The 22,552-nt window shown below is 40.0% G+C and overlaps 1 protein-coding gene across 2 annotated transcripts in view; it reads left to right on the top strand.

The window, feature by feature from the left end:
- The window catches only part of USO1 (USO1 vesicle transport factor), a 91,329-nt gene that overhangs the window by 10,844 nt on the left and 57,933 nt on the right, over positions 1–22,552 (top strand). For both annotated transcript variants that reach the window (XM_045998214.1, XM_045998213.1), the window contains exons 2-4: positions 13,441–13,527; positions 13,605–13,669; positions 22,251–22,327. In XM_045998214.1, coding sequence (XP_045854170.1) covers positions 13,441–13,527; positions 13,605–13,669; positions 22,251–22,327 — 229 coding nt within the window. The remainder of the gene's footprint in view (positions 1–13,440; positions 13,528–13,604; positions 13,670–22,250; positions 22,328–22,552) is intronic.

The following is a 22,552-nucleotide window of genomic DNA, read 5'->3' as shown; positions in this document are numbered from 1 at the left end:
TAATAGTAGGCATTAGGATATTTCTGTTCACTAATTAGTAAACAGGTCCCCCCCTAGAGTTTATTTTTAAAAATTTTTTATTTATTTGAATTTATTTATTTATTTATTTATTTTAAAAATTTTATTTATTTGATTGAGAGAGCATGTAAGCAAGAGAGCACAAGCAGGGGGAGCACAGAGGGAGAGGGAGAAGCAGATTCCCACTGAGCAGGGACCCCCCCCCCATATGGGGGTGGATCCCAGGACCCTGAGATCATAACAGAGCCAAAGGCAGCTACTTAACTGACTGAGCCACCCATACGCCTCTCCCCATAGAGTTTTAAAAACATCTGTAAATTGGGGCGCCTGGGTGGCTCAGTGGATTGGGCCGCTGCCTTCGGCTCGGGTCGTGGTCTCAGGGTCCTGGGATCGAGCCCCGCATCAGGCTCTCTGCTCCGCGGGGAGCCTGCTTCCTCCTCTCTCTCTGCCTGCCTCTCTGTCTACTTGTGATCTCTCTCTCTGTCAAATAAATAAATAAACTCTTTAAAAAAAAATAAAAAAAAAACAAAAAAAAAATCTGTAAATTTCTTTCTTTTTTTTTTTTTTTTAAGATTTTGTTTATTAGAGGGAGAGAGAGAGAGAGCACAGGCAGGGGGAGCAGCAGGCAGAGAGGGAGGGAGAAGCAGGCTCCCTCCTGAGCAGAGAGCCCAACCCCTGGAATCAGTACCTGAGCCAAAGGCAGACGCTTAACCTACTGAGCCACCCAGGCACCCCTGCCGTCATGTCGATGAGAGTGTTGAGGACTCTGACAAGAATTTGTGACTTCAAATACCCAGTACATTTATGAATTTTTCTTTAAACTGTAAGGTGGCTTCCTTGGTTGGTTTCTGAGATAGCGAATTGCTAGTAACAAAGTCCCTTGTCACAGGATCCCATTTGGAACACTGCATAAATTTATCCTTCAACTCTAAAATACTGCCTTTTCCATTGTGAAGGTATGACATAATCATTCGCTCTGCTTCCTACTTTTCCATTCACTTTGCCCTTGTTGCCCACTACCCACACTTGCGACCACTCTTGGATCCAAATCAGTGCTTAACTTGGGGCCCTCCGACCAGCTGGGTTATGTAAAGTAGGATCTCCACCTAGTCACTGCCTCACTTCCCTGGTATTTCCTTCGTCATGCTCATCACTTTATCTCTTTGTCTTACTTATTAAAATTTATTTCGTAGTCTCTTTGCAATTATCTTTTCATTAGAATAAGTACCTTCTATCATGGCTCACTGCTATTCCTGCAGACTAGAGTTTTGTGGGTCTTTCAAAATGTTAGGCACTTTAATATTTCTCAGACTGTCTGTGGTGAAAGACCAGTTGCTTTAGTTGTTGGTTTTTGGTTTGGTTTGATGTAATTGATCACAGACCAATACTTCTGTAAAATACAATAAAAATGAATGGCTGGGAAAGTGGAATGACAGTACACATACACACACTCATGTGCATAAAAACATTAAACCGTGGGTTTTTTTATTAAATAGAAATAATTATCCAGTTGTTGTAGAAGTTTCTAAATGCTTGGTCCCAGTTTCTGAACTGAACTTGTCACACACCACTCCTTTTGTTTGCACTGATAATAGCTCCTGTGAGGGTGTTAGCACTCTATAATATTTGTTTTGTTTTATTTTTTAAAGATTTTATTTATTTATTTGACAGAAAAAGACATCGAGAGTGGGAACACAAGCAGGGGGAGTGCGAGATGGAGAAGCAAGCCTCCCTCTGAGCAGGGAGCCCAATGCAGGGCTTGATCCCACGACCCTGGGATCATGACTTGAGCCAAAGGCAGATGCGTAATGACCGAGGCACCCAGGCGCCCAGCACTCTAATATTTGTTGAATGAATGAATGAAATCATTCACTTAGGATGATGGTCCTGAATTCTTCAGATATATTGCTCCTTTGACTTTCACCTTGCTGAGATGCTGAGATAATGTGATTGCTGTTTCATGATATCAAACTTCAGCTAGCTTAATCACTATTGCTTTTTTTGATTTTCTAATTATACTTTTAAAAAACAATATTTGACTTTATGTTTATTTGAGGAAGAGCTGTGGTCGAGTCCCAGGCAGTGGCTCTCCCAGACATTTATTCCTTACAGCCCCAGCTTCTTCTTTTTTTTTTTTTTTAAAGATTTTATTTATTTATTTGACACAGAGAGATCACAAGTAGGCAGAGAGGCAGGCAGAGAGAGAGAGGAGGAAGCAGGCTCCCCGCGGAGCAGAGAGCCCGATGTGGGGCTCGATCCCAGGACCCTGAGATCATGACCTGAGCCGAAGGCAGCGGCTTAACCCACTGAGCCACCCAGGCACCCCAGCCCCAGCTTCTTAAATTCCGTTCTTTCAGTTATTCTTTTCCTTATTCATTATCCCTTCAGCTCTTTGTCCATTACCACCGCCCAAATACTTTTTTCTTAACCTTATTCCTTATCTGTTATAATGAACTGACATCTTTTCTCTCTCTCTCATCTCCAGTTTGTCCTTATTTCTCCACACTAATTTGTCATTATTATCGCAGCCTAGTTAATTCTAAAAAAGTGAGTATGTATTGGGGTGCCTTGCTGACCCCGTTGGTGGACGCTGTGACTTTTTTTTTTTTAAAGGTTTTATTTTTTTTTATTTATTTATTGGACAGACAGATCACAAGTAGGCAGAGAGGCAGGCAGAGAGAGAGGAGGAAGCAGGCTCCCCGCTGAGCAGAGAGCCCGATGCGGGACTCGATCCCAGGACTCTGGGATCAGGACCTGAGCCGAAGACAGAGGCTTTAACCCAGTGAGCCACCCAGGTGCCCCGAGGCTGTGACTCTTGATCTCAGGGTCGTGGGTTTGAGCCTCATGTTTGGTGTAGAGATTACTTTAAAGTAAAATCTTTTTTAAAAAGTAAAAGTATATTAACTTCTGTATTTTTTTTTTTTTGTAGTTTGTAGTTTTTCTGAAGTAGTTACAAGAGTCCTGATTTTTTTTTTTTTTTTTTTAATTTGACAGAGATCACAAGTAGGCAGAGAGGCAGGCAGAGAGAGAGAGGAGGAAGCAGGCTCCCCGCTGAGCAGAGAGCCTGTTGCGGGGCTTGATCCCAGGACCCTGGGATTATGACCTGGGCCGAAGGCAGAGGCTTTAACCCATTGAGCCACCCAGGTGCCCCCTGATTTTTCTTTTCTTTTTCTTTTTTTTCTGGGGGGTAGCTTCTGATTATAGCTTTCCCAAAGTAAAACTCCAACTCCCTGAGAACAAGGGACTACCCTGGCTGAGCAGTTAAGTCAAAGGCTTATCGGGTCCTTAGTGGGCTGTGGTGTAAGTAAAACCTATTCATCAGAACTGCATTTCAAGCTCCTCCTATTTACAAAAAGAAAAAAAAAATCTTGCTGTCCATGTTATTTGCAGCAGTAAGTCAGATTCACATTTTTCTGCATAGGAGGCAGTATATAGGTTGTTAGAGTGTGGGCTTTCGAGTGAGACATCCACTGCCTGGGTAGAAAGAATCTGAACTATGCCACCAAGCTGGCAGTGCATTTTGGGGTGCACTGCTCTGTTTCTGAGTCTTAGTTTCTTCTGTAAAATGAGTTTATTAGCTTAAAGGTTACCTCAGCTGTTACAACAGAGGCCTGAAAATGGGTCTAACCAAAATAAGATTTACGTCTTTCTCCAGCTACAGTCCTCATTAGAAGGCAATCCCTAGGATAGGCTAGTTCTGCCCCTCCCTGTGGTCCCAGGACCCACCTGCTGCTTTTCGTCTTGTTCTGCCACCCCCCGGGATGCTGTCCTTGTTCACGTTGTTGACGTTGCCTCATTACCACCAAGTTCAAGTTCCAGGTTGAGGGAAAAAGAGAGAGGATTGAAGAAAAAATAACTTCCTTTAAATAAAGATTATCTATTTATTTGAGATAGAACGAGAGAGCACGAGTACGAGCCAGGGTGGGGGGGTTGCTCTGGGCAAGCAGGGAGCCCAATGCGGGACTTGATCCCAGGATGCTGGGATCAGGATCTAAGCTGAAGGCAGATGCTTAACCAATTGAGCCACCCAGGTGCCCCACATAGCTTCCTTTTAAACACAAGGACATGACCTGGAAGGTACTAACAACTCGTTGGCTAGAGTATAGTCACTGTGTATGCCTAGATGCAAGGAAGACTTGAAAAGTAGTCTAGGGGGTGCCTGGGTGGCTCAGTGGGTTAAAGCCTCTGCCTTCAGCTCAGGTCATGATCCCAGGGTCCTGGGATCGAGCCCCACATCAGGCTCTCTGCTCAGCGGGGAGCCTACTTCCCCCTCTCTCTGTCTCTGCCTGCTTCTCTGCCTACTTGTGATCTCTGTCTGTTAAATAAATAAACAAAATCTTAAAAAAAAAATAGAAAAGTAGTCTAGATAGACAGTCATGTGCCCAGCTAAACACTGGGGGTTCTAATAACTAAAAGGAGAAAATGAAAAATGAGGGACAATTATACTGCATTAAGGTGGTTTTTCAAGTAAGGAATAAATGGCACACAGTCTTTAAGATCTGTAATTTCTGAATGTAAGTTAAGCATTCTTGAGGTACAAAATTTTTGGTTGATAACTATCAACTGAAAAATATAGACAGTGTTTGGCCTAAAATATGGCAAATCTTTCTAAGGGTTGGGACATATATAATGTGTTTTCCTTTCATTTGGTTTCAGTTGTCTGTAAAGAGTAGTAATGTAGCACTTCATTATAGAGATCACTTACTAGAGACTTCAGCCGTCTGAAATACTAACAGGAAGTCGTAGGCTTTCCTGTAGCAAAAGTAGAAGTCACAGGCTCCATGTCCTCAATCTTGATTTCAAGCCTGAGTTGTTTGTTAAAGAAAAATTACATTAGTTCTAGCTTAACTATCAAATTCTCACTCAGTAGCAAATGAAAATCTGCAAAATTTGAATCGTCTGTTAGAAACATATGAAAAGTCATAAGAAGCTTGGAAATAATAAAGTTTGTTAGTATTTATTGATCATTATTAGGTACTGGGTACCAGGCAAAGCCTTTTATATTCATTACTTCATTTGACATCTAAGAGATCCCCATTTGTGATTTTGAAGAGGACTTAGGTTTAAATGCTAAGAAAGCTTATAATTATGTTCTTTGTTTAAAAAGACAGGGAAGTGGGGCTTCTGGGTGGCTCAGTGGATTAAGCCTCTGCCTTCAGCTCAGCAGGGAGCCTGCTCTCCACCCCCCTTCTCTCTCTGCCCACATCTCTGCTTGATTGTGATCTCTCTCTCTGTCAAATAAATAAAATCTTAAAAAAAAAAAAAAGACAGGGAAGCTTGTAATTACTTTTAGATTACTATCAGAAATAACTAAAATGAGGGGCACCTGGGTGGCTCAGTGGGTTAAGCCTCTGCCTTTGGTCATGATCTTGGGATCTTGGGATTGGGTCGAGCCCTGCATTGGGCTCCCTGCTCAGCGGGGAGCCTGCCTCCCTCCCCTCTCTGCCTGCCTCTTTGCCTACTTGTGATCTCTGTCTGTCAAATAAATAAATAAATAAAATCTTTAAAAAAAAGAAAAAAGAAAGAACTCAATGAAAAGACCATTTCTGTGCCTGACCGAAGGTATCTGAGATAGTTCAATCGAATGTGGCTCTAGATAAATAAGTTGTTCCTATATTCACTTTGATTCTCATTGGCTTGCAGTATGATTGACTGCTTTGAATTTATCTTAAAGTTGCAACAGAGAAAATTCTGATTAAAATCCCCAGTTTGGTGTGCCTGGGTGTCTCAGTTGTTAAGCGGCAGCCTTCGGCTCAGGTCATAATCCCAGTGTCCTGGGATTGAGGCCCACATCGGGCTCCGTGCTCAGCAGGAAGCCTGCTTCTCCCTCTCCCGCTTCCCCTGCTTGTGTTCTCTCTCTCTCTGCCAAATAAATAAATAAATAAATCTTAAAATAAAATAAAATTCCCAGTTTGGAAGAATTTGTACTTGGCATTAAAATCCAGGTTTAATAGATGAAAAGCATGTTTATGTTCTTAAAAATTGTCTTGATAGATATTTACCAAAACTTAAGAATGGATTTTTCATCTGTAAGTAGAAATAGTACACTTCAAAATAGTGATGAATTTTAAAATATTTTTAAAAGATTTTATTTATTTATTTAAAGAAAGACAGCATGAGAAGGAGGGAGAGGGAGAGGTAGAAGCAGGATCCCCACTGAGCAGAGAGCCCCCTGGAGGGCTCCATCCCAGGACCCTGAGATCATGACCTGAACCAAAGGCAGATACTTAAACGACTGAACCACTCAAGTGCCCCAGTTTTAATATTTTTAAGTTACATTTTGCAACTACCTAAAAATTATGATTTGCTCATTAATCAGAGCTTATTGAAACAGGTACTTTGAACTCATTAGAAAAGAAATATTTTTAGCTAGCACTCTAATCTTATATATTTTTCCCCATGTTATTTTAGATCAGTCATTATTCCCAGAAATGGCAAATTATTGTAAAAGGGGAAGTTTTCATATTTTAGAATGCCTCCTTTGGTGTATTATTTTAAGAAAACAAGTATATATGTTTGTATGTGTGTGATATGAAAATTATTTTTTTGGTTCATAGATGTATAAAATTTAAAAACTCAAACCAATTTTATTATTGTGAATATAAAATGCTATTTTTCATTAAAATAAGTGCAGTTATAAAGCAGTAATTTTCTGTGCCTGAAATTCCTTCCCTATATTATCTGATGAACTACTTATCCTTTAGTTCTTGACTCAAGCATGGCATCCTTAATATACCATTCTTTTTTGTTGTTAAGATTTTACTTATTTGTCAGAGGAGAGGAAGAGCACAAATGAGGGGAACAGCAGGCAGATCAGGCAGAGGGAGAAGCAGACTCCCCACTGAGCAAGGAGCCCAAGGTGGGACTCCATCCCAGGACTCTGGGATCATGACCTGAGCAGAAGATAGATGCTTACCGGGGCGCCTGGGTGGCTCAGTGGGTTAAAGCCTCTGCCTTCGGCTCAGGTCATGATCCCAGGGTCCTGGGATCGAGCCCCACATCAGGCTCTCTGCTCAGCAGGGAGCCTGCTTCCCTTCCTCTCTCTCTGGCTGCCTCTCTGCCTACCTGTGATCTCTGTCTGTCAAATAAATAAATAAAATCTTAAAAAAAAAAAAAAGATAGATGCTTACCTGACTGAGCCACCTGGGCGTCCCTTTAATATACTATTCTTAAGCAGTATCTGTCAATCTGTTTGGGCTGCTATAACAAAAATAGTACAGTCTGGGTGGCTTAAACAACAAATGTTTATTTCTCATGGTTCTGGACTCTGGGAAGTCCCAACATCAAGGCATTGTGTCTGCTGAAGGCCTGCGTTCTGGTTCATACATGGCCATCTTCTCCCTGTGTCCTCACTTGGCAAAAGAGGAGAGGGAACTTTCTGGGGTCTTCTATAAGGGCACTAATTCCATTCATGAGGGCTCCACCCTCATGACCTAATCACCTTCCCAAAGCCCCATCTCCTAATACCATCGCATTAGGGGTTAGGATTTCTAAATTTGCATTTTGGGGGGACGTAAACAGTCAGTAGCAGTTTCACTTTCAGGTAGAGTTGCCTATGTTTTCTTTTGTGCCCCACTTTATTCAGCACATACTTACATATCTTTAACTCGTTATTAGACTTTATTTATATGACTGTCTTCCTGTGCAAGCTTGTGGCCAGACCATATCTTCTTTTGGTCACAACAGATACACATGTACTGTGCATTGTAGTTGAAAAAATTTGGACTTCATAAGCAACAGAGAACCAATTGGTATTTTTTATTATGGTAGTTTATTTTTATCAATTAAGAGCTGATTTCATAGTATTTTGATCAGAGTGAAAATAGTAGCATTAAAAGATGAGTTTAGTCAGTCATGAAAATATCCTAGAAATCCCAATAAAACATAAACCATTTCATTTTACTCCATTCTTGTTCCTTTATGTTTATAAAAGTAATACCTCTTTTTCAAAATTCAAACATGAAAAATAATGTTCAAAAATGAGCATTTTCAGCAGTTTACAAAAAGGCAATATGCTACAGTCTTTATTGTTTCTATATATATTTACATTGTTTATTAATGGTATCATTTTAAACCAAAATGAACTAATGCTAAACATACTGCCTAAAGTTGTTTTTTTTTTTTTTTCACTGAATGTATCTTGGACTTCTTTTCATATCAGTAAAAATGGATCTGCTCCATTCATTTGATCAACCTCATAGTCTGTACTGTACGTTAATTAACTGTTCTCTGATTAGTGGATGAACTTTTGTATTCTCCCTACTCACACTTTTTTTTTTTCCCCCCAATAAATAGCAGAAATATATTGCTCACAGTTCTGGAGGCTGGAAGTCTGAAATCAGGGTGCCAGGTCTCGGACTTCTTATTATATTCTTATGTGATGAAAGCTGGATTTCCTTTTTAGCTATTAAAAGTACCGCTACAGGGGCGCCTGGGTGGCTCAGTGGGTTAAGCCGCTGCCTTCGGCTCAGGTCATGATCTCAGGGTCCTGGGATCGAGTCCCACATCGGGCTCTCTGCTCCGCAGGGAGCCTGCTTCCCCCTCTCTCTCTGTCTGCCTCTCTGCCTACTTGTGATCTCTCTCTCTGTCAAATAAATAAATAAAATCTTAAAAAAAAAAAAAAAAAAAAAAAAAAGTACCGCTACAGAGAACATCCTAGTATAAAACATTGTGTAATTGTGGGGGTGTTTTTAAATGGTAAATTCCTAGAAGTAGGAATGCCTGGCTAAAAAAAGGATATGAACATTTTAAGTTGCAGTAGTTTTTGTCATATTGCCACTTTTTTTAGGTTACTTTTCCTATGATAGAATATAAGCAAGTTAATTTATATCTTTACCTATCATGGATAATTTTTCTATTTTTTTTTTAAGATTTTTTTGTTTTCTCTCTCTCTTTTTTTTTTTAAGGTTTTGTTTATTTATTTGACAGAGATCACAAGTAGGCAGAGAGGCAGGCAGAGAGAAAGAGGGGGAAGCAGGCTCCATGCTGAGCAGAGAGTCCAATGAGGGGTTCGATCCCAGGACCCTGAGATCATGACCTGAGCCGAAGGCAGAGGCTCAACCCACTGAGCCACCCAGATGCCGGAGATTTTACTTTTTTATTTAGAGAGAGAGTGTGCTAGTGGGGGGCGGGAAGGGAGGAATCTCAAGCAGACTCCACAGTGAGGGCAGAGCCAATGCAAGGCTCTACGGGGCTCAACCTCACGACTTGAGATCACAACCTGAGAGGAAATCAAGACTTGGGCACTTAACCAACTGAGCTACCCAGGCGACCCAGTTGTTCTGTTTAAAAAATCATTTTATTGGGGCTCCTGGCTAACTCAGTCTCTAGAGCATGTGACTCTTCATCTCAGGGTTGTGAGTTCAAGTTCCACACTGGATGTAGAGATTGCTTTAAAATCAAAAAAGAAATAAAAATCATTTTTTATTAAAAGTATATAGGAAAATATGCATGTCAAATATGTATGAAAACCTCACAACCTGAACACACCTATGTAACAGCACCCAGATCAAGGAACAGAACATTACCAGGACCCAAAGTCACCTTTGTGCTCCTATTCAGTCTCTGCCCGTCTCCATGAGTTAACCACTATTCTGCCTTCTATTAGCACAGATTAGCTTTGCCTTTTTTTTTTAGTTTATAAAAATGAAATCATACAGTATTTATATTTGGTACTATTATTTAATTTTAATCTTAGTGAGTCATAGGTAAAAATAACCTCATTGCTATTTTAACTTGTATTCATCTTAACTAAGATTATCTTTGTGTATATTTCAAAGCTTTTTAAAAAAAATCAACAGGGCTCAAATATTAGCATATTTAGGGCACAGAAAGGACTGAGAATAAAAGCAAAAGCAAACCCCCAAACTCCAGGATTACCATCGTCTTGGGCCAGTATTTCTAAAGCTAAGTTTCTCCATCAGTGTGAAGTAGACTTCAAGGGTCCAGATTCAACAAATACTGAAGAGTTTCTCGACATGGAAGATCCTATTTTGACACAGATCATTGTGTACACTAACGGAGATGAGACTGAGGCTGCGGCTGAACTTCAAGCTCTGCATGGCCCTGGGACTCAGTGTTCCATGAGAGACGAGAATCCCACATCTAGAACCAGTGCTTGAGGTTTCTGCTAGGAAAAAGCAGAAAATGCCTATATGCGATTTCCTGTTCATACTGTCAGTTATAAACTACCTAGAAAAAACTAATGAAAGTTGTATAAGACCCAAGCAAAGGAAATTACAGTCATACTTAGGAAAACTATTTTTGGCCCAAGATATTCCTTAAACGGAGAGTAACAAACTTCATGTTTTGTTTTGTTTTTTAATATTTTATTTATTTATTTGACAGAGTGAGAGGTCACAAGTAGTCAGAGAGGCAGGCAGAGAGAGAGGGAGAAACAGGCTCCTCACTGAGCAGAGAGCCCGATGCGGGGCTCGATCCCAGGACCCTGAGATCATGACCTGAGCCGAAGGCAGAGGCTTAAACCACTGAGCCACCCAGGTGCCTCCACGCTTCATGTTTTTAAGAGACAATTATGTAGTTTTTCTAATGGTAAAAAAAAAAAATTGTGGTAGAAAAAAAATCAGCCAGTTGTTTAATAAAGAGAAAGTTGTGTTGTTTGCACTTAGGAAAGTCAGTGTAATTATTGTGAAAGTAAATGCAGTTTAAGGTACGAATAATTTCTTAATGTGAGCAGTTAGATGAATAAATTAAAAAAGCGAGGCTAGGCTTGGTTATTATACTATATCTGCTGTATGAAGAAATGCAAATCAGCATAGTGAAGACTTAGAAATCCTGCAGTGCAGAAACGTATTTAATTTTGTATGACCTTGTGTTTCCTGCTGCTTCTGTGATCATTAGAAATCTATTAATATCTTCTGGGACACTAGAAGTCTGCGGAACATAATTTGGCACACACTATGTGTATTTAAGCACCACTAATTCAGATACATAGGATGCAGAAATGTGATAGGCCAAAGTATTATTTTTAGACTCTTAGTAAGAAACTGTCATTAAAGAGTGAATAATAACTTAAAATAGTAACTGTTAGAGCTTTAAAGGACCTGAGTATCATGGTTTTAAAAACTGTTCTTGGGGCGCCTGGGTGGCTCAGTGGGTTAAGCCGCTGCCTTCGGCTCAGGTCATGATCTCAGGGTCCTGGGATCAAGTCCCACATTGGGCTCTCTGCTCGGCAGGGAGCCTGCTTCCCTCTGTCTCTGCCTGCCTCTCTGCCTACCTGTGATCTGTCAAATAAATAAATAAAAATCTTAAAAAACAAAACAAAACTGTTCTTTATCAGATGTTTTCAAATATTTTCATCCAGGGCGCCTGTGTGGTTCAGTCAGTTAAGCATCTTCCTTCGGCTGAGGTCATGATCCCAGAGTCCTGGGATTGAGTCCCACATCTGGCTCCCTGCTCAGCAGGGAATCTGCTTCTCCCTTTGCTCCCCACCTCCCTCTGCCAGACCCCCTGCGTGCTCTTGCTCTCTTGCTTTTGCTCTCTCTCAAATAAATAAATAAAATCTTTAAAAGACAAACAAATATATTCATCCAGTCTGTGGCTTATCTTTTCACTCCTTTTTTTTAAAATTTTAAGACATGCAGTTAATTCTTATGTCTGTTACAATTTTTTTTTTTAAATTTTTTTTTTTAGCAAGATGGTGGGGGTGGCCACAGGGTATGGAGGTGGGAGGGCAGAGAGAGATAATCTTTTTTTTTTTTAAGACTTTATTTATTCAGGGGTACCTGGGTGGCTCAGTTGGTTAAGCATCTGCCTTCAGCTCGGTACATGATCCTAGGCTTGGTTCATGATCCTAGGGTCCTGGGATGGAGCCCTGCATCAGGCTTCTCTCTCTCCCTCTATCTGCCCCTCTCCCTGTTTGCGTTCATGCTCTCTTCTCTCTCAAATAAATAAATAAAATCTTTAAAAAAGAAAGATTTTATTTATTTATTTGCAAAAGAGAGAGCACAAGCAGGGAGAGCGGCAGACAGAGGGAGAAGCATGCTCTGTGCTGAGCAAGGAGCCCCACTCAGGACTCAATCCTCAATCCCAAGATCATGACTGCATCCGAAAACAGATTCTTAACCCACTGAGCCACCCAGGCATCCTGAGAGACTCTTCAGCGGGCTTCACGATCAGCATGGAGTCAGATGCAGGGGTCCATCTCATGACCTGAGATGATATCAAGAGTTGGAGGCTTTGGTGCCTGAATGGCTCAGTGAGTTAAGCCTCTGCCTTCGGCTTAGGTCATGGTCTCAGGGTCCTGAGATCGAGCCCTGCATTGGGCTCTCTGCTCAGCAGGGAGCCTTCTTCTCCCTCTCTCTGCCTGCCTCTGTGCCTATTTGTGATCTCTCTCTCTCTGTCAAATAAATAAATTAAAAAAAAAAGAGTTGGAACCTTAATCAACTGAGCCACCTAGGCACCCCTCCAGATTTTTTCTAATGCAATTTTACATACATAGTTTAGTACTTTTGCTTCAGTGGGTTCATAATTTACATCTAATTTTATAACTTGCTTTTCTTTTTTTCCCTACTGTTTATTATAGTATTTTCATATCAGTACAGTTAATTGTTTTGAGTAGCTACCAAAGAATGTATGACAATTTATTTAGTTTTTCTTCTTTTGACGAACAGTTGTTAAGTTTTTTCTATTGTAAATAATGCCCAGAGGTTTATTTTAAAATTCAGCTTGAACTTTAATTCCTGCAAATTTATTAAAAACTTTTATAGTAGAAACATTTCATCTTTATAGATCTAGAGGCACACTTAAAATTTTTGATGTATCAGTTCTGTCTTTTCTTGTTCAAATACTTAGTGGAAACATTAGGGCAAAGTTTTAATGTAAACAAGTATTTTAAAAAATTTTTTTTAGGCACACCTGGATGGCTTACTCATTAAGCATCTGCCTTCAGGTCAGGTCATGATCTCAGGGTCCTAGGTTCGAGCCCCACATAGGGTTCCCTGCTCAGCGGGAAGCCTGCTTCTCCCTCTCCCACTCCCCTTGCTTGTGTTCCCTCTTTTGCTGTCTCTGTCTCTGTCAAATAAATAAAATCTTTAAAAAAAAATTTTTTTTTAAAATAACTTCAGATCTTCTACCGTAACCCTCCTCCCCTCAAACAGTTGTAAACGGCATGTTTGGAACGCTCTGATTCTACTAATGATTTCTCTTAATTCCTCAATTTATGTGACTGACTTTTCTTCCACCACTTCTCATTGTCAAGAGTGTGAAAGATCTTGTTTCTCAGTAATAAGCTTATAAAACCCCTGAATAGTTATTTAGATTTGTGAAAGACCATTTCCATGACATCCCATTTGTTGATTTTTTTTTTTTTTCAAAATTAGATGGTATAAATTTAGGGGGGAACTTCATGTTTCTGTTTTGTTTTGTGGATTCTGTTAATGCTGTTTCATTTTTCCATGACAGATTCAAAAGCTTTGTGACAGAGTGGCTTCATCTACTTTACTAGATGATCGAAGAAATGCTGTGCGTGCTCTCAAATCATTATCTAAGGTCAGTAATGCTGTATCACTTACTAAGTTTACAAAGTTGGACATTAGTTACTTTAATAGCATTTTTCTTTTATGCAGAAATACCGCTTGGAAGTGGGTATTCAAGCTATGGAGCATCTTATCCATGTATTACAAACAGATCGGTAAGTCTCTTTTTCATGATTTTTCTCCCTAATTTTTCTTGCAATTTTAATTAAACTGTTTTAGAGTCACTATTCTAGAAATGATTAACTTATTAAGGTTGTTAAGTTTTTCTTGTCAGTTGTCATTTCAATAAATATTGGACACAAGGTGCAGACCACTGTGCTAATAAGCATTAAGACAGGCATAATCTCGGGGTTTGAAATCTTTCCATTATATAAAAATGAACTGAAGTGACTTCTCATTAAAAGGTGAAGATTTGGGGTTTGATTTGGGCAGTTGGATGTTTTGATATTCACTTAGATATAATATGCTGTTCTATAGTATAATATACATATTATTGTATACCAGTTATCCAGACTTGCTTTTTTGGAGAAATGAACTGGACTAAGTGTTAGATCCGAGCATGTCCTAAAAGAAAGGTCACTCAGCCTATTTTTATCTCTTTCAGTTTCTCTTTTAAGAGATTTTATCTGCATCTTTTTTTTTTTAAGATGTATTTATTTTACAGAGAGAGTGAGTGCTCATGGGGGAGGGAAGGGCAGAGGGAGAAGGAGAGTGATTCTTTTTTTTTATTTTTTTTAAGATTTTATTTATTTGACAGACAGAGATCACAAGTAGGCAGGGTGGAGGGGGGAGGTCAAGCAGGCTCCCTGCTGAGCAGAGATCCGGATGTGGGGCTTCATCCCAGGATCCCGAGATCACCAGCTGAGTGAAAACGAAGAGTCAGGCACTTAACCGACTGTGCCACACAAACGCCCTCCACCTTTGGTTTTAATTAACAACTGTGCGTGGATAACTTTCAAAAATCTTACCTGTAAGCAAACGTATATTACAACCTTTAACTGCTTAGTGGACACTTCTACCATATCAAGATCTCTTGCTGATATCTCCAATTCACAATGTTCAAGAGTTAATTTTTAGCTTGTTTTCCTGCTCCCAACTGCCTCCTCCCACCATCTCCTTCAACTGCCTTTTGACCCAAGTCCAACCTAGTTGATGGTGCCTTTCCATTTAAGCAAGAAACCGTAGGATTCTTGCCGAACTTGGCCCTCTCCTTAACCCATTATGCTTATCTAGACCAAAAGGCAGATGGAATTCATGAAGTTCTCCAGTTTCCTTTGTTAATCTTTAGTTCTGGCTCAGTATTAGTCATTGAAATGATTTTCAGAGCTGCTATTTTAGTTATCTTTATTATTATTATTATTATTAACTTTTTGCTGTATAACAAGTTACCTCAGAACTTAGTGGCTCTGAATGATCGGTATATATTATCTCATGCTTTCTGTGGATCAGAAATTCAGCAGTGATTTAGCTGGGTGGTTCTGGCTCAGGATCTCTCTCGAAGTTGCAGTCAAGATTTTGGCCAGGACTGCAGTCATCTGAAGGCTCAATTGGAAAGATCTGATTCCAAGATGGCTCGATTACTTTGCTAATGGCAGGGAAGCTTCATTACCTCACCATGTTGCTCTCTCTGAAAGGCTGCTTTAGCATCCTTATGATACGGTAACTGGCTTCTCCCAGAGCAAGCAATCCTAGAGACAAAGAGAAAGCCACAAGGTCCTTTAGGGTTTAGTCTCACAAGTCACATACCATCAAGCCTATCACATTCTGTTTGTTAGAAGCAAGCTTATAAATACAGCATATACCTAAGAGGAGGAGAATTTGGTTCCATCCCTTGAAAGGATCTGTATCAAAGAGTTTTTGAACATAGCTTAAAACCACGACTATCTCCAAACTGTGTTCTTTGCCTCTGATCTTTTTGTTCTTCCAGTCTGTGCACTGTAAGTCTGATGTATAAACCTTTTTTTATTTAATGAATTTCAGCAGCTCAGTGTAATGTGAAGTCTAAGTTTTGTTTGTTTGTTTGTTTAAAGATTTTATTTATTTATTTGAAAGAGACAGAACACAGCAGGGGGAGGGGGAGAGGAAGAAGCAGACTCCCTGCTGAACCAGGGACTTGGGGCTTGATCCCAAGACCCTGGGATTGAACCCAGAGTTCATGATGTGAGCCCAAGACAGATGCCCAACCAGTCAGCCACCCAGGCACCCCTGAAATCCCAAGTTCTTAAAGCGATGCATATAAGCTTTTTAAAGGTCTTGGTATTGCCTGTCTAATCTCAGAGCCTGTGTTTCAGTTATGTTTCAGCAATGCCCAATTCCTTGTTCATACCAGTTGGGACCTTTCCTCTACTCAGTACACCCCACATTGGCTACCTTTTCAAAGCCAACTAATTCTAATGCGTTTGAATAAATGCATTGGATGTGCTAAGATTATCTGTTTAATGAGATCTGCCTACCACAGGCAGAATAATAGCCCCCCAAGGATGTTTACATCCTTATTACCACAACCTATGAATGCTACCCTAGAGGGCAAAAGGGGCTTTGCAGATGTGATTAAAGACTTTGAGATGGAGAGATTATCCTGTGTTATCCTGGTGGGCCCAGTGTAATCCTGAGGTTTCTTAAAAGTGGAGCAGGAACGCACAAGAGGAGGTCAGAATGAGGTGATATGGAAGATCTGGACCTGTCTTTGCTGGCTTTGAAGATGGGGGAAGGGGCTCTCTAGAGACCTGTAGAAGGCACAGAAGCAGATTTTCCTGTAGAGCCTGTAGACAGGAAGGCGGCCCTGCCGAAACCTTGATTGTGGTGCAAAGAGACCCATTTCGGATTCTGACTTCCAGAACTTTAAGATAATATATTTGTATTGTTTAGCCACTAAGTTCATAGAATCAGTTGAAAATGATTACAGTAATTTAAAGTTAGTTTTGTGCTTTAAATAATATTCCAGGTTAGAGAAAATGGATCCTAGATCCAAAACACTTTAGTGTGATGATTATACGTACATATAATCTATAATTTTTCTTTTTTACTTCATGTGTACCTTTCTCACTGAGTCTTACAAAGTTACTCATAAATCACTAACATCTCAGTATGGAAAGTAGAATGCTGCCTGTTATATAAAGTCATTTTGAGTGCATAGCTGAAAATGGGTGTGTAGATCTTAGGTATTCTCTCTCTCTCTTTTTTTTATTAAGATTTTACTTATTTATTAGAGGGAGAAGCAGCTTCCCTTTTGAGCAGGAAGCCCAATGAGGGACTTGATCCCAGGACCCCGGGATCATGACCTGAGCCAAAGGCAGACACTTAACTGGCTGAGCCACCCAGGTACCCCAGCAGGTTTTGAAAGCATGATGGATGATGATGGCATTTAGCGTGGAAAGCAAGAGTGAGAGACAGGACTCAAAGATTCAGTGAATATGAAGAAGTGATTAGGAGTGGTAAATGAAGTAAGATGATAGACAAAATGAGTCACAACCACCTGTAAATCTCAAGGGAGGGCACTCAGGTGGCTCAGTTGGTTAAGCGACTGCCTTCGGCTCAGGTCGACTCCCGCATTGGGTTCCCAGCTCCACGGGGAGCCTTCTTCTCCCTCTTACCGTCCCCCCCTCATGCTCTCTCTCACTGTCTGTCTCTCAAATAGATAAGTAAAATCTTAAAAAAAAAATCTCAAGTAAAGTAGGCTTTAAAAATTTTTATTTATAAAAATATTATGTATCTTTTTGTTTTTGAGAAATTTTGAAGAGCATCTTTTTTTTTTTTTTTTTTTTAAGATTTTTATTTGTTCACTTGAGAGCAACACAGCAAGAGAGAGAACACAAGCTTCCTGCCAAATGGGGCGCCCAGTGCAGGGCTCGATCCCAGGACCCTGGGATCATGACCTGAGCTGAAGGTGGATGCTTAGCGATTGAGGACCCAGGCGCCCCTGCGGAGCATCTTTTAAGAGAGTATTAAGGAACTGGGAATAGAAAGAAATTTCCTCAAAATAATAAAGAGAATCTATGAAAATCCCAGGACATCAGATGCAGTGGTGAAAAACTGAGCGCTTTCCACGTAAGATCAGGAACAAGATCATGATGTTCCCTTTAACCACCTCTGTCCAACACTGAAGTGGAAGCTCTAGCTAAAGCAATTAGGCAAGGAAAGGAAATAAAAGGTAAACTGATTGGAAAGTAAGAAGTAAAATTACACATATTCATAGACGATATGATCTTGTATATAGAAAATCCTTAGGAATCCACTAAAAAGCTATGAGAACTAGTAAATAGTTCTAATAAACAGCAAAGTTGAAGGATAGAAGCTCAATGTAAAAAAATTATATTTCTAGGGTGCCTGGATGGCTCAGTTGGTTAAGCAACTGCCTTCGGCTCAAGTCATAATCCCAGAGTCCCATGATTGAGTCCCACATCGGGCTCCTAGCTCCTTGGGGAGTCTGCTTCTCCCTCTGACCGTCTCTCCTCTCATGCTCTCTCTCTCTCACTCTCTCTCTCTCTCAAATAAATAAATATTTTTAAAAAATTAAATTAAAAAATTTTAAAAATTATATTTCTGTATACTAGCAATGAACAATCAGTAAACAGAATTAAGAAAACAATCCCATTTAAGTAACATAAAAAAGATGAAAATACTTTGGAATAAATTTTACGAAAAAAGTGAAAGAAGTGTACACTGGAAACCACAACACATTATTGAAAGAAATTACCTGAGATTCAAAGAAATGAAAATACATTCTGTGTCCTTCACGGGCAGAAAGAAGGAATATATTTTTAAGGCAGTAATGCACCCTAATTTACAGATTCACATAATCACTATAGAAATCCTAGTTGCCACTTCTGCAGAAATTAACAAGCTGATCATAAAATTTGTATGGGAATGCACAGGCTCCAGAGTAGATCCCAAACTACCTTGAAAAAGAACACAGTTGAAGGGCTCATGTTTCCTGATTTTAATACTTGCCACAAAATGATAGTAAACAAGACTTTGTGGCAGTGGCATTAAGGATAGATCAATAGATCAACAAAAAAGCTAGAGATAAAGCCCAACATTCATTTAAACTGATTTTTGGCAAGGTGTTAAAGACCACAATGGAGAAAGAACAATTTCTTCAACAAATGGTGCGGGGACAACTAAATATTCACTTCACACCATACACAAAAATTAGCTCAAAAGGGATCAAAGACCTAAATGTAAGAGCTAAAGCTAAAACCCTTAAAAGAACTGCAGGCGTAAATCGCCAAAACCTTGGCTTGGGCAATGGTTACTTACATGTGACACTAAAAGCACAAGCAAGAAAAGACAAAACAGATAAACTGGACTTTGTTAAAATTAAAAACTTTTATGCTTCAAAGGACCCTATCAAAGTAAAAAGACAACCCAAAGGATGGGAGAAAGTATATGCAATTCATATGTCTGATAAGGGACTTACATCCAGAATACATACACAAGTCAACAGTAAAAAGATAAGTAACCCAAATAGAAACAGGCAGATGGGGCGCCTGGGTGTCTGAGCGTCTGCCTTCGGCTCGGGTCATGATCCTGGGGTCCTGGGTTTAGGCCCTGCATCAGGCTCCCTGCAGAGAGCCTGCCTCTCCCTCTCCTTCCTGTTCATGCGCTCTCTAGCTATCTCTCTTTCTCTCTCTCTCGCTCTCGCTTTCAAATAAATAAATGAAATCTTAGGGGGGAAAAATCAGCTAAAGGGTTTGGATACAAATTTCTCCCAAAAAATTACACAAATGATCGATAAACACATTAAAAGACTCTCAAAATCGTCATTAAGGAAACACTAATCAAAACCAAAATGAGACACCAGCTTGAACTGATTAGGATGGCTGTTAAGGGGGGACAGAGAAGGACTATAACAAACGTTGCTGAGGATGAACTGGACCTTCAGACACGGCTGGTGGGAATAGAAAGTGGGGCAGCCTCTGTGGAAGTGTGGCAGTTCCTCAGAGAGTCAAACATGGGGTTGCCCCATGGCCCGACACAGAAGCTAGTACTTGAAAATTCGTAGCAGCGTTGTTCGTAATAGCCACAATAGCCATTGGAATCTGCTCGGATTCTCTCTCTGCCTCCCCCTGCCCCTTCCCACCCTCCCAGCTGCCCATGCCCCCCCGCCCCACGTCTCTCAGGAGTAAACTACAGTGAAACGGGGGTGACAGCAGCGCCCGTCTCGTGGGATGGTTCCGAGGCTTCCACGGCTTGATGCGTGTGCAATGATTAGAACAGGCTGGGCTCATGGCCGTAGAGCCTCGTAAAATTCTCTCTTGTCTGTCTCCATCCACCCCTCCCCCTCCCTCTAAAAAAAAAAAAAACCAAAAACCAAAAATCTATAGACACAGAACGTGGATTAGAGTTTGCCAGGCAGTGTGGGGAGGATAGGAATGATGGCTAATGGATCCAGGGTTTCTGATGATGCGATGAAATGTTCTCAGTTTTGGGGCACCTGGCTGGCTCAGGCAGTGGGGCATGCAGCTCTTGATCTCAGGGTTATGAGTTCAAGCCCCATACTGGGCATAGAGATTTCTTAAAAATAAAAGCTTTAGGGATGCCTCGGTGGCGGAGTGAGTTAAGCATCTGCCTTCAGCTCAGGTTGGGATCCCAGGGTCCTGGGATCAGGTCCCGCATCGGGCTGCCTGCTCAGCGGGGAGCCTGCTTCTCCCTCTGCCTGCAGCTCTCCCTGCTTATGCTCTCTCTCTCTCTGACAAATAAATAAATCTTCAAAAAAAAAAAAAAGCTTTAGGAAAAGGCAAAAAGAAAATGTCTGGATTCAGATAGTGGTGATGGTTGCACATCTCTGTGGATATAGTAAACCCACGGAGGTGAGCACTTTAAAAGGGTGAGCTTTATGGCGTACAAATTATATCTCCATTTTTAAAATTACTATCTAGGTGTCATGGTTTGGAAACAGTGAGAAATTAGACAACTTTCGGGCTCTGAGTGTAGGACTTAGGAAAATGAGCAATCTCTCTTCAATATGACAATAAAAGACGCAGACCCACCGACAGATGGAAGGTTTCAAGCCTTGTCAGGAAAGGGAACAGAGTTTTCTGGGATGTAGCCAAGGACGAAGGGGATTCAGTGGATGCATTCCGAGAGTGTTACTTGCAAGGGCCCGGAGAAGAAGCGTAAAACAGTAATGAAGAGGGGCGCCTGGCTGGGTCCAGTCCGTAGAGTCTATGTCTCTTGGTCTCTGGGGTCATGAGTTCGAGCCCAAGGTTGGGCATAGAGTTTACTTAAAGCAGCAACAACAACAAAGCAAACAGACAAAAAAAACATTAATGAAGATGAGCTGTGGAAGGAGACGGCTGCAGAACACAGACCTTTCTTCGCGTTCCATGAAATAAAAAAAAAAATAACTTCGAACACTTTGAAAACAGAAAGCAATAAATAATTATTAGAGGCAAATGGAAAGGGAATTTAATTTAGCACAAGAAAAGGAATGGAACACGGGAAGGCTCGTAGAAGCTTAGCTTTGTTGTCTAAGAGGCACAGTAAAACACCAAAGCAGCCCCTAAGCACCATACAGTTACAATTTCACACATTCACTGGCCCCTGGTACACCCTACTTCCCAGCGTGCCCTTGGCACATTGTAAATGTGTGGTAAATGTTTTAAAAAATTTGTTTCTTAACCTTTATCTCAGGAATATCTAGGGATGCCTGGGTGGTTCAGTGGGTTAGGCGTCTGCCCTTACTTTAGGTCAAGATCTCAGGGTCCTGGGATCGAGCCCCGCATCAGGCTCCCTGCTTGGCAGGAAGCCTGTTTCTTCCTCTGCCTCTCTCCTAACTTGTGCTCTCTCTCTCAAATAAATAAACAAAATCTTAAAAAAAAAAACAAAATTTGTCTATCAAAACTATAATCTCATACTCCCCAATTTTATAAATAGAATTATTTTTACCATAAGTTTTTTGTTCTGTTTGTTTGTGTGTTTTTAGAAAATATAGAGCAGGAAAACAAATTCTAGTAGTCCAGTCAGGGATAACACCATTAAAGATACCTATCACAGAACACGTATATAAACGTAAACACATACCCATAAAATTACCTGGGTTATACTAACTTTGCTGGTTTTAAAGTTGAATTTACTTTACAAATTTATTTAGAAGTTGTTTTTAAATATATATATATATACACACACACACACACAGGAATATATATGTATTTTTTTGCTAAATGGGGTCATTCTGTACATTAATATTTATATTTAATTTTTCTACTTGCATTAAATCAAGGGTGTTTTTATTACTATGTCATTAAACATTCTTTAAAAATACTGTTTTTCATTGCTACTATACTTTTTAAGATATTACACATTTAGGTTGCTTCTAATTTTCCACTATTATAAATAACCTTTATATGTTCTTTAAACTTTCACTCTATTTTCTTAGCATAGATTTTATTTATTTTTTTATATGCTTTGAGTTTATGTATTTATTTATTTTTTAGATTTTGTTTATTTATTTGACAGACAGAGATCACAAGTAGGCAGAGAGGCAGGCAGAGAGAGAGGAGGGGAAGCAGGCTCCCTGCTGAGCAGAGAGCCTGATGCAGGGCTCAATCCCAGGACCCTGGGATCATGACCTGGGCCGAAGGCAGAGACTTTAACCCACTGAGCCACCTAGGTGCCCCTGTAATAGATTTTAGATTAATGTTTTATGCAGTCTTGCTAAATAACAACTGTCTAAAAATGGTCGTAACTGTCTACACTCTAGCAACATGTAAGTGTAATCATTTCTTTTTCCAGTTCGGATTCTGAAATAATAGGTTATGCTTTGGACACACTGTACAATATAATATCTAATGATGAAGAAGAAGAAGTAGGTAAGTTTCTTTTATTATGTTTTCTTTTTTTTTTCTTTTACTGTGTTTCTCTACATAAAATAACATATGCTATATATCCTGGAGTTGTGCCAATTTTGCTGGTTTTAAAGTTGAATTTATTTTATAAATTTATTTATAAGGGTATTTTTTCTTTAACCAATAAGGAAAGACATAGGCTTAGTTCCAGAAAAATATATTTAAAATGATTGCTTTGTATGTTATTTA

Source organism: Meles meles, chromosome 2, assembly GCF_922984935.1.
Source record: "Meles meles chromosome 2, mMelMel3.1 paternal haplotype, whole genome shotgun sequence".
Taxonomy (NCBI): domain Eukaryota; kingdom Metazoa; phylum Chordata; class Mammalia; order Carnivora; family Mustelidae; genus Meles; species Meles meles.
This window is presented reverse-complemented; position numbering and strand designations above follow the sequence as displayed.